Below are 12056 nucleotides of genomic sequence, written 5' to 3' on the forward strand. Positions count from 1 at the left end.
ATCATGGATGTCCAATCTTGGCAACATTTTTCAGACTTGTGGATTTCAACTCCCAGAATCCCCCAAGCCAGCAAGGAATTCTGGGGAGTTGAAGTCCACGGGTCTCAAAGCTGTCAAGGTTGCCCAACCCTGGTCTAAACCAATGAAGGATGGACTTGTTGCCGCCACAACATCTTCAGCAGAAGGTCTTCAGGTCCACCTCAAAGGTTGGTCCTAGGGGAGGACTGGAGTGGACCAGAGGGAGAAAATGAGAAATTCAGAGGGCGAAAGGGATCTTAAGAGATCTGAGAATAGATTCCACAACGGCTGCCAGCTTCTTTCTCTAGCAGGACCCCAAAACAGGAGTATAATGCAACAATTTTGTGTTGTCTTCATGGTACCCAAGAGATGGATCTCTCTGTTGTTCTTTACACCATCGGCTACATTCTGATATATATTTATTTACCGTATTTTTCAGAGTACAGTAGTACCTCGACTTAAGAACTTTTCTAGATAAGAACTGGGTGTTCAAGATTTTTTTGCCTCTACTTAAGAACCATTTTCTACTTAAGAACCCGAGCCTGGAAAAATTTCCCAGGAAATTTGAGAGCGGCACGAAGGCCCGGCCAGTTTCCTGCCATTCCCCCTTTAATCCCGGCCATCTGGGCTGCCTTTCGGTGGTGCTTAAGGAGGCTTTGGCAGTCCAGAGCAAACAAAGCATTTTCCTTTCTCTGGGCACTTAGAAAGGGAATAAACCTCTGTCAGCGCCTAAAGAAAAGAAACTCTCCCTTCGCTCTGGGCAGTAACTGTCCTCCTCCTCCTCCTCTTCTTCCTCCTCCTCCTCCCACCCAAATTTCCAGCTTTTATTTCTTTCCTAATGGGTTTGCACGCATTATTTGCTTTTACATTGATTCCTATGGGGAAAAATTGCTTCTACTTACAAACTTTTCTACTTAAGGACCTGCTCATGGAACGAATTAAGTTCTTAAGTAGAGGTACCACTGTATAAGAAAGACATTTTTCCTTCCTAAGAGGCTGAAAGTTCAGGTGTGTCTTATACTCTGAATGTAGCTTTTTTCCGAAGCTTCCCCTCCCCTAGCCCTACCTAGCTGCTAACGATCTTCCTAGCTCTTACCTTGCAGGTTCTTTTATTGCTATCCTTGCGAAGAATATTTTCCAAGCCTTAGATATTTATTCTAACTTGCTCCAAATGTTTCTTTTCAGCCCTAACTAGCTGCTAACCATGTTACCAGCTCTTACTGGCTTGCAAGCTCTTTCATTGTTACTCTTTACAAAGATTGTTTTCCAAACTCTGACTTTGTAGTTTTTTTATTGCTCCACTTGCTCCAAATGTTTCTTTTCAGCCCTAACCAGGTGTTAACAATGTTCCCAGCTCTTACCGGCTTGCAAGCTTTTTCACGGTTACTCTTTACGAAGATTGTTTTCCAAACTCTGTCTTTGTAGATTTCTTTTATTGCTCTACTTGCTCCAAATGTTTCTTTTCAGCCCTAACCAGGTGCTAACGATGTTCCCAGCTCTTTCTGGCTTGCAAGCTCTTTCATTGTTACTCTTTGCGAAGAATGTTTTCCAAGCCCTAAGTCTTTGTAGTTTTTTCCCCCATTGCTCTACTTGCTCCGAATGTTTCTTTCCAGGTGCTAACAATGTTCCCAGCTCTTTCTGGCTTGCAAGCTCTTTCATTGTTACTCCCTCCAGATAAAGTTTTTTTAAAGCCTTAACCAGGGGATAAAATAATGTGCTGAAGTTGAGCAGACTAAAGATGCTAGCCAGATGAATACCTGGTAAGCAGATCCCCCCCCCCCCCCCTATTTTCCTCCCCAAAAACTAAGGTATGTCTTATACTCCGGTGCTTCTTATACTCCAAAAAATACGGCATTTATCAGATTTTTAACCCTGATGTACCTGTTCTATCCTGATAGAATAAGGCAGCTGCATTGACCGGATTCTGGAATCTGAAATCTTGTCCTTTTTAAAAAAAAACACCAATTTTACATCTTTCTTTTCAGTAACGGAGCAGCGGTGAGGGGAAAGCTCCTTCGAAAACCAACTGGAACAGCAACGGCATGAATAATTAAAGTCAGAAGGCAAAGCATGCATTACCAGGGGTGAGTGGAAATAATTACTGATTCGTCTTTATTTACAACATCGAGGCAAGAGGTTGCAGGAGGGAAGGGAGCCTTTTAGACCTAGGAAAACACGGAGTGAATTAATTTCGTCTTGCAAGTCCAGTGCTTTCTCTTTGGACCCTGAACGGAGCAACTCCGATGGAGGAGACGCTCGGTTCTGTTTTAAGAGAGCAAGCGAATAAAACGAAGGGGAGAATGGTACGGTATACTACATCCAAATGCACCCTGGATTTATTTATTTTCTTTAAAGAGGCCTCTTCTATCAAAGGGTCATTAACTGGGTAGAAAATCACTGAAGTGCAGAGAGCAACTTTGAAGTTACCTACCTAAAAAATACCCCCAGGGAAATGGTTCGTAAATTCCCGGGAATGTATGGTTGGGAAACGCACTGCGATTTCCTTTTCAACAGGTTGTTTTGCAAATGGGGAATTATACTACTGGAATGGCTTTGGGTATGTGATACGGAGAAAGAGAAGGGGAGAGAGGGAGGAAGGAGAGGAAGAAGGAAAGGGAGAGAGACGGAGGGGAGAGGAGGAAGGAAGGGGGAGGGAAAAGGAGAAATGAGAGGGAAAGAGAACAAGGAAGGGAGGAAGGAGAGGGAGGAACGGAGGGAGACAGAGAGGGAGGGAGGAGAGGGAAAGGGAGAGAGAGAGAGGGAGGGAGGGAGAGAGGAAGGAGAGGGAGAGGAAAAGGGAGAGAGAGAGGGGAAGGAAGAGAAAGGAGAGGGGAAAGGAGAGAGAGAAGGGAGACGGGAAAAGAGGGAGAGAGGAGAGGGAGAGAGAAAGAAGGAGGGTCGGAGGGAGACAGAGAGAGGGAGGGAGGAAGAAAGGGAAAGGAGAGGGAAAAGGAGAGTGAAGAGAGAGGGAAAGAGAAGGAAGAAGAGGGACAAGGAGAAAGAGGAAGGGAAGGAAGGAACGGAGAGAGGGGGGAGGGAAGGAAGGAAGGAGAGAGAGATTAAGCCCTGGAAAACGGTTCCCACCCCTATAAAATCAAACCACCATAAGGAGACCCCCATCCCTTTTGCACAATGACGTGACTTTTCCGCCCCCTCCAGCAATGAAATCCCAGAAGGGAAAAATCCCCCCCGGGAAAGTTTCCACTAACACTCCATGCAGTTCGTCTCTAATCATGATTTAGCGGAGGGAGCTCCCATCTTCGGTCCTCTAAGGGGGGAGAGAGGAGACAATCGTCGGTCAGACAAATAATTTAAAGGAATCCTGAACACGGTCAACACACCCAGACGAGAAAAGAAGGGAGGAAATTTTTTTTAAAAGTCCTCGGAGCCCCCCGGAGACCCTCAAATGAAAAAAATCTCCTCCAAAATCCGGCTCTCTTCCAAATCGGCCGGGCCGTTCTTGGCTCGGGGGGGTCTCCAGTCCCAGCAAGGTTTGCTGCAGGTCCCGCTCGGTGGCTGGATCCCTCTGCGAAAGCCATGGGGATCTTCCGGCCTCGGGCTCATGGCTGCCACCAGGTCCAGGAGAGAAGTCTCGTAGCTGGAGGAAGAGAGGAGAAGAACGTCAACTTGATCTCGTTTTCCCCTCACGTTGAGAAGAATGAGCCGGCAGAACAGCTTGCCACCGGAGGTTGCGGGCCCTCCATCACTGGAGGGTTGTTTTTTTTTAAGAAGGGACTGAACAGCCAGGTTCTTAAGTAGAAAAGTTTGTAAGAAGAAGCAATTTTCCCCATAGGAATCAATGTAAAATCAAATAATACGTGTGATTGGGGAAACCACAAGGAGAGTGGAGGCCCTGTTTCCTCCCAGGGGATTCCTAGAGAGGCTCCAGAGGGGCTTCTCCCCGCCTTTTCTGGCCCTGTTTCCTCCCAGGGGATTCCTAGAGAGGCTCCAGAGGGGCTTCTCCCCGCCTTTTCTGGCCCTGTTTCCTCCCAGGAGATTCCTAGAGAGGCCCCATAGAGTATCATCCCCGCCTTTTCCGGCCCTGTTTCCTCCCAGGAGATTCCTACAGAGGCCCCCCAGAGGCTTCTCCCCGTCTTTTCCGGCCCTGTTTCCTCCCAGGAGATTCCTAAAGAGAACCCACAGAGGCTTCTCCCCACCTTTTCTGGCCCTGTTTCCTCCCAGGAGATTCCTAGAGAGGCCCCACAGAGGCTTCTCCCCGCCTTTTCCGGCCCTGTTTCCTCCCAGGAGATTCCTAAAGAGAACCCACAGAGGCTTCTCCCTGCCTTTTCTGGCCCTGTTTCCTCCCAGGAGATTCCTAGAGAGGCCCCACAGAGTCTTCTCCCCGCCTTTTCCATCCTGTTTCCTACCAGGAGATTTGTATTTGCATTTGTATTGTATTTATTCGATTTGTATGCCTCCCCTCTCCGAAGACTCTGAAGATTCCTTGAGAGGCCCTACAGAGACTTCTCCCTACCTTTTCCAGCCCTGTTTCCTGCCAGGAGATTCCTAGAGAGGCCCCACGGAGGCTTCTCTCTGCCTTTTCCGGCCCTGTTTCCTCCCAGGAGATTCCTAGAGAAACCCCACGGAGGCTTCTCCCCGCTTTTTCCAGCCCTGTTTCCTCCCAGGAGATTCCTGCAGAGGCGCCACAGAGGCTTCTCACCGCCTTTTCCGGCTCTGTTTCCCCCCAGGAGATTCCTAGAGAGGCCCCACAGAGGCTTCACCCCTCCTTTTCCAGCCCTGTTTCCTCCCAGGAGATTCCTAGAGAAGCCCCACAGAGGCTTCTCCCCGCTTTTTCCAGCCCTGTTTCCTCCCAGGAGATTCCTGCAGAGGCGCCACAGAGGCTTCTCCCCGCCTTTTCCGGCTCTGTTTTCCCCCAGGAGATTCCTAGAGAGGCCCCACAGAGGCTTCACCCCGCCTTTTCCAGCCCTGTTTCCTCCCAGGAGATTCCTACAGAGGCGCCACAGAGGCTTCTCCCCGCCTTTTCCGGCCCCGTTTCCCCCCAGGAGATTCCTAGAGAGGCTCCACAGGGGCTTCTCGCTGACTTTTCTGGTTACAGTTTCGGAGACTCAGGTTTGTAAGTGGAAAACGGTTCTTGAGAAGAAGCCAAACAATCTTGAACACCCGGTTCTTATCTAGAAAAGTTCACTGTTGTGAGCCGCCCCGAGTCTACGGAGAGGGGCGGCATACAAATTAAATAAGTAAGTAAGTAAGTAAGTAAGTAAGTAAGTAAGTAAGTAAGTAAGTAAGTAAGTAAGTAAGTAGAGGCGTTCGTAGGTAGAGGTACCACTGTACCTGAAATAGTATTGGGCAGGGATGGCACACGTGCCAAAAGGTGTGTGTGTGTGTTAGCATGTGTGCACATGGCCACACCCCTTCCCATCATCCCTCCGCATGCACACTCCCATGTGCTGCTCTCCCGCACATGCGCAGAGGCTTTTCTGAAGTCTGGTAAGTGAAAAAAAATTGCCCAAACGAGAAAACAAGAGGTTCGGGAAAAGGCAAGTGTTATGCACGTCTGCAAGCGAGCGAGCGAACCAGTAATTCAGTGATTTTCAACCTTTTTTGAGCCGCGGCACATTTTTTTAGGTTTACAAAATCCTGGGGCACGCCACCAACCAAAATGACACAAAATGACACCCTAAGACACTCTCCTCTCTTTTTCCATCCCTGTCTCCTCCCCACCCTTTTGTGTGTGTGTGTGTGTGTATACACACTCTTGAACTATTTCCAAAAACAGGTGAGGGCTGGGGGTTTTTTCTCTCTTATTCTTTGGGTACTTTTTATCATATGCTTTAAATCAAGAGTCACTTCTCTCTCTCTCTTTTGTTTCTCTTTCCTCTCATTCTCTGTCTCAATCATTTTCTCATTTCTCTTTTTTCTCTCATTTCTCTCTCCCCTTCCTCTCCTTTTCTCTCTCTCTCTCTCTCTTTCTTTCTCTCTCACTCTTGCTTTCTCTCTCTTTCTTTTCTTCCTCTCTCTTGCTTTCTTTCTCTCTCTCTCTCTTGCTTTCTCTCTCTTTCTCTCTCTCTTGCTTTCTTTCTCTCTCTCTTGCTTTCTCTCTCTTTCTCTCTCTCTTGCTTTCTCTCTCTCTCTCTCACTCACTCTCTCAGCAAAAAGTTGCGAGACCGGAACCTGAGCTTCCTTCTTCGCGGCACACCTGACCATGTCTCGCAGCACACTAGTGTGCCACGGCACACTGGTTGAAAAACACTGCACTAATTGACGTGATTTGCAACCCATCATTGCCCAGGATTATGTGATTCTCCTTTTGCAACCTTCTGACATACAAAGTCAACGGGGATCACTAACTGAACATCTGCAGGGATCGACGTAAGAACTGTAGCGAGAAAGTCCAGCTGACTTTTGGGGGGGGGAAGCACCTTTTTATGCATGTCATTTTTTCACTAACTGTTTCGCACCCTCTTATTGAATTTCCCAAATATTATTAATGTGCCCCGCGGAACATCATGAGCTAGTTTGAATTCTTTGGAGAACTAGTTAGGCTTAAACTGTAGAACTTTATGGTCTCAAATGGAGTCCTGGGAGATTTGTTTTTTTCCCTTCCAAAGATGCAATTATATCTCACCCAGACCCCAAACAAAAACCGCTCATTAATCATTAATCATGACCTCCAGATCTAATTAAGACAGGCTAGGAATAAACACGCCGTCACAAATACTGTTAGTAAATGCTGAGAAGGCCTTCGCAAGAAGCATACTTGGAATATTGCATCCAGTTTTGGTCACCACCTGTATTTTTAAAGAGAGGTTGAAACTGGAAAGAAGACAGAGAACAGCAACAAAGAGGATTAGGTGTTGTAATCATAGGTTCTTAGGCACTGAACTTTGGGATAGAATATTGCTGAAGGGTGATGTTTTAGCCTAATGGGTGCTGTATAAACCTTATTCTTCCTCTATGGAAAGGCAGCAAAGTCCAGGCTGAATAAGCAAGCTGCAGAATCCATGACCACGTGGAAAATAATTAACTTGATATACAGCATGAAGAAAACGTATAGCTAACTTCCATATAAGGAACTATATGCCTTACTCTCATTCCTTTGCTAATCACCAGTAAACACACAATCCAGGAAAAGGCAATGAATGGAGCTTCCGTTAATCATCTATAGGGAAGTCACAAGGAGGTTGCCTCATACAGCACATGACTGAATGGTAGTTGGGAGATGGCTTAATGTATGTGGCGTTCGCGGATTGGTTATTCTGTACCACATGTCAGGAAAAGTGAAATACAATAAAAGGAGTGATCTTGATTCAATCGAGGTCGTCTCATTGAGAAAATTTTCTCAGTTGCTTCATTTTGATGTGGCAATTATGGCATCCTGTGCCTTCCTATAGGTCAGCCCACTGGGGAAGGGCAGTTTCCCTTCAGGGGACTGGAGGTTAAAACGTATAAAGTTGCTGGAATTGGGTATATCTAGTTTAATTTAAAAAAGGACCAAGTGTGACATGGGAGCAGTCTTCCAATATTTAAGGGACTGTTGCAAGGAAGGCAGGGTCAAACTATTTATGTAAAAATGTAAAAGGATGTTGAGACTCTAGAAAGAGTGCAGAGAAGAGCAACCAAGATGATGAGGGGACTGGGGGCTAAAACATATGAAGAACGGTTGCAGGAACTGGACATGGCTAGTTTAATGAACAGAAGGACCAGGGGAGACAGGATAGCAGCTTTCCAACCTCTCAGGGGTGGCCACAAAGAAGAGGGAGTCAGGCTATTCTCCAAAGCCCCTGAGGGTAGAACAAAAAGCAATGGGTGGAAACTAAACAAGGAGTGAAGTAACTTAGAACTAAGGATAAATTTCCTGACCATTAGAACTATTGACCAGTGGAACAGCTTGCCTCCAGAGGTTTTTAAGAAGATGTTGGATAATCATATGTCCAAAGTGGTGTAGGGTTTCCTGCCTAAGCAGGGGGTTGGACTAGAAGACCTTCAAGGCCCCTTCCCACTCTGTTATTATTACTATTTTCCAAAGCACCAAAAGGCAGGACATGAAGCAATGGATGGAAACTAATCAAGGAAAGAACCAACCTGGAGTAGAATAAAGTTGAGTGGGAGGAACAGAATACAATAGAATAAGGGGTGTGCATAAGTGCACCACTGTGCCTACTGTCCCTGTCCTATTGTCACTTTTTCTTATGTTTATACAAATTACTATTATCCTATACATGTTTGACAAATAAATGAGAGAGAGAAAGAAAGAATAGAATAGAATCTGGAAGGGGCTTTGGAGGTCTTCTAGTCCAGCCCCCTGCTCAAACAGAACTGGGCTCAAACAGAACTGGTATATCTCAAACAAATGCCCAGGTTCGCCTGGTGCACCAGTTGCGGCCCTATTTGGACAGGGAGTCACTGCTCACAGTCACTCACGCCCTCATCACCTCGAGGTTCGACTACTGCAACGCTCTCTACATGGGGCTACCTTTGAAAAGTGTTCGGAAACTTCAGATCGTGCAGAATGTGGCCGCGAGAGCCATCGTGGGGTTTCCTAGATTCGCCCACGTTTCTGCAACACTCCGCGGCCTGCAATGGCTGCCGATTGGTTTCCGGTCACAATTCAAAGTGTTGGTAATGACCTTTAAAGCCCTACATGGCATTGGGCCAGAATACATTCAAAACCGCCTTCTACCGCACGAATCCCAGCGGCCGATAAGGTCCCACAGAGTTGGCCTTCTCCGGGTCCCGTCGACCAAACAATGTCGTTTGGCGGGCCCCAGGGGAAGAGCCTTCTCTGTGGCGGCCCTAGCCCTCTGGAACCAACTCCCCCCAGAGATTAGAACGGCCCCCACCCTCCTTGTCTTTCGCAAATTACTTAAGACCCACCTTTGTCGCCAGGCATGGGGGAGTTAAGATATCCTTTCCCCCTAGACTATTACAAGTTATGCATGGTTTGTTTGTGTCTATGTTTGGTTTTTTTTATAATAAGTTTTTTTAGTTGTTTTTATTAATTGGATTGTTCATGTTGTTTTACCACTGTTGTTAGCCGCCCAGAGTCTGCGGAGAGGGGCGGCATACAAATCCAATAAATAATAATAATAATAATAATAATAATAATAATAATAATAATAATAATAATAATAATAAAAATGACTGTCCAGTCTCTTCTTAAACACCTCCAGTGATGGAGTGCCCATGATTTCTGGAGGCAAGCTGTTCTTAATCTTGAACTAAGGAGGGATTTCCTGACATTGAGGACAATTAACCAGTGGACCAACCTGCCTCCAGAAGTAGTGGGTTCTTCATCACTGGAGGGTTTTAAGGAGAGACTGGTATATGGCCTCCTGCCTCAACAGGAGGTTTGGATAGAAGACCTCCAAGGTCCCTTTCAACTGTTTTATTCTGTTAATTATCCAGTGGAAGGGATTGCATCCAGAAGTTGTGGTTGTGCCATCACTGCAAGCTTTTGTGAAGAGTCTGAACAGCCATTTATCCTGGATGGTACAGGATCTCCTGCTTGAGCAGGAGGTTGGGCTAGAAGACCACCAATGCCCCTTCCAATTCTAAGGCTATTCTATTGCTAGCTGGCTGCCTGCAGCAGCAAACATACTCTGTGGCCCACCGTCAATTTCCCATGTTGCTAGTCCTGTGGGGGTAATGTTTCTAGTCAGCTTAATGTTGTATACAAAGGTGAGGAGGAGAAAGAGAAGAGGAAGAAGGAGAAGAAGGGGGAAGAGGAAGAAGAATAAAAAGAAGCGGAAGAGGAGAAGGAAGGGGAAGAAGAAGAAGGAGGAGGAAGAGGAGGAGGAGGCAGAAGAGGAAAAAGAAAAGGAGGAGGAGGAGGAGGAGGAGGAGGAGGAGGAGGAGGAGGAGGAGAAGAAGAAGAAGAAGAAGAAGAAGAAGAAGAAGAAGAAGAAGAAGAAGAAGAAGAAGAAGAAGAAGAAGAAACAGCTTCAGTAAAAAATAAAAATAAATCCAGCCATGTCTGCATTTGGGGGGGGGGAACAAATCACCCTGAAAAAAACCACATTCTAGGCTAACTTTTATCTAAGTTCTACAGCATTGCAGCTATCAGGGAAAATTAAAAGATTTGGGGAGATAACAGGAGCAGCAAATACAAGAAAGATTATTTAAAAGACCCAACATTGGAAATCGGTTTATTTGACACCGAGGCACCTCTCTATGCCAGAAAGCAAGGCCGGTTTTATCAGATAGGGGGGAATGCTCCTTTGGGCTATTATTTAGGGGCTAATCCCCTGATAGAAGAGCTTGTCGTAGCTTGTCAGGTGCCGTCACAAGGCTTTTGCCTCCAGGCACAGACAGAGCCCTATTTTCAGGCCACAAAACTCAGCTTCCCCCCCCCTCCCCCATTTATTCCAAATATTTAAAGGGAAAACTGCCCATTTGCTCTGCTGGAAAAATGAAGCCTTTTTGCACCCAAACCAGGGGTGGGCTTCCTTTATTGGGGGGGGGACGTTTGCTTCCTCTACGGAGGGCCAGTCACCACTCTGGTAGTGGAAATTATCAGCCAGTGTGCATGCGCCGTGCATGCACCGTGCATGCACAACTGACGCCATTCTGGTAAAAATCACCTGCTTTTTTTGTTTCCACGCATGTGTGGAAGCAAAGGAATCAACGATTTTTGCCGAAATCTCGCTGCCGGGATGTTTGCGCGAGAGTTTGGTTGCTGCGCATATGCTGAATCTTGCTGTGGCACCTAGAGCGGCAAATGGGGCCAGCAGCAACAATGTCTTGGCCAAGCTCCGGCTGTGTGGCCTGCTCTCTGCCCTCCCGCGCCACAGGCATCTCTCGGCGCATGCGGCCATGGCGCCCCGAGTGCTGTGCCCCCGAAGGCACGACTTGCCCGGGGTATCATCACTGCGCCTGGAGATGCCTGGAGGGCAGAGAGATTTAAGACTTAATTGGATTTGTATGGCGCCTCTCTCCGAGGACCCAGGGCGGCTCACAGCATATAAAGAAAAGAGTAATAAACAATGCAATTAACAATACTGTACATTAAAAAACAGTCCTTAAAATTCTGATTTAAAAAACTATCATTTACCATTCATTCAACAATCATATTAAGAAACATTCATTGGTTGGGGGGAAGATCTAGCAACCCCAGGCCTGGCGGCAAAGATGAGTTTTTAAAATCTTTCGGAAGGCAAGGAGGGAGGGGCAATGCGAATCTCGGGGGGGGGGGGGAGCTGATTCCAGAGGGCCGGGGCCCCCACAGAGGAGGCTCTTCCCCTAGGTCCCGCCAGCTGACATTGTTTGGTCAACGGGACCCTAAGGAGACCAACTTTGTGGGACCTCACCAGTCGCTGGGATTCGTGCGGCAGAAGGCGGTCCCGGAGGTAGTCTGATCCTATGCCATGCAGAGCTTTATAGGTCATAACCACACGGGCTGCTCCCCGCGCCGCATCCCATCTTCTCGGCACGGCCCTTCTGCACTTCATGAGCAACCAGGCCCCAAAATGTAAGGGACGATAACTCTCATAATATTTCATGTGATTTTGATTCTATGCCTTTGTTTATACAGCCAAGGATGAAATATTAGCTTTCTTGGCTGCTGCTGCACAAGGCTGGCTCACGTTTAAGTGACGTCCAATAGCACTCCAAGGTCCCTCTCTCACTTACTGTTTTAAGGCAGGTGTAGAGGAACTGATAGGATGGCAGTAACGTTTCCTTGAGGACCTTTGTATGATAAATAGAAGAAGACCTCACAAAAGATTGGAAGGCAGAGCACTGGACTAGAAGACCTCCAAGGTCCCTCCCACCCCTAGGATTCTACCATCTGTGGTCTGGTTTGTATTAACTTCTGAAAAGGCTAAGCATGAGGGTCAAATCTGTCCTTTTATGGGCTGCACACTTTTCCACTACGTAAAATGTTTACATTTCCCAACGTCGGATGGAAATATTTGAATAAAATGTACCAACTACTGAGAATACAAAATTAATATAAAAATGACTGTTTTTTATATTAAGGGTTTTAAATTGTTTTTAATCTATTTATTTATTTTATTTATTTATTTATTTATTGGATTTGTATGCCGCCCCTCTCCGTAGACTCGGGGTGGCTAACAACA

At 46.7% G+C, this 12056-nt stretch overlaps 1 protein-coding gene across 1 annotated transcript in view; it reads right to left on the reverse strand.

The window, feature by feature from the left end:
* Positions 1 to 2103: 2103 nt before the first annotated feature.
* Positions 2104 to 12056, reverse strand: part of KIAA1328 (KIAA1328 ortholog) — a 176254-nt gene continuing 166301 nt past the window's right edge. The window contains 1 exon segment of the mRNA XM_070743646.1: positions 2104 to 3616. Within this exon segment, the coding sequence (XP_070599747.1) occupies positions 3421 to 3616 (196 nt within the window). The 3' untranslated portion in view covers positions 2104 to 3420.

Source organism: Erythrolamprus reginae, chromosome 2 (assembly GCF_031021105.1).
Source record: "Erythrolamprus reginae isolate rEryReg1 chromosome 2, rEryReg1.hap1, whole genome shotgun sequence".
Classification (NCBI taxonomy): domain Eukaryota; kingdom Metazoa; phylum Chordata; class Lepidosauria; order Squamata; family Dipsadidae; genus Erythrolamprus; species Erythrolamprus reginae.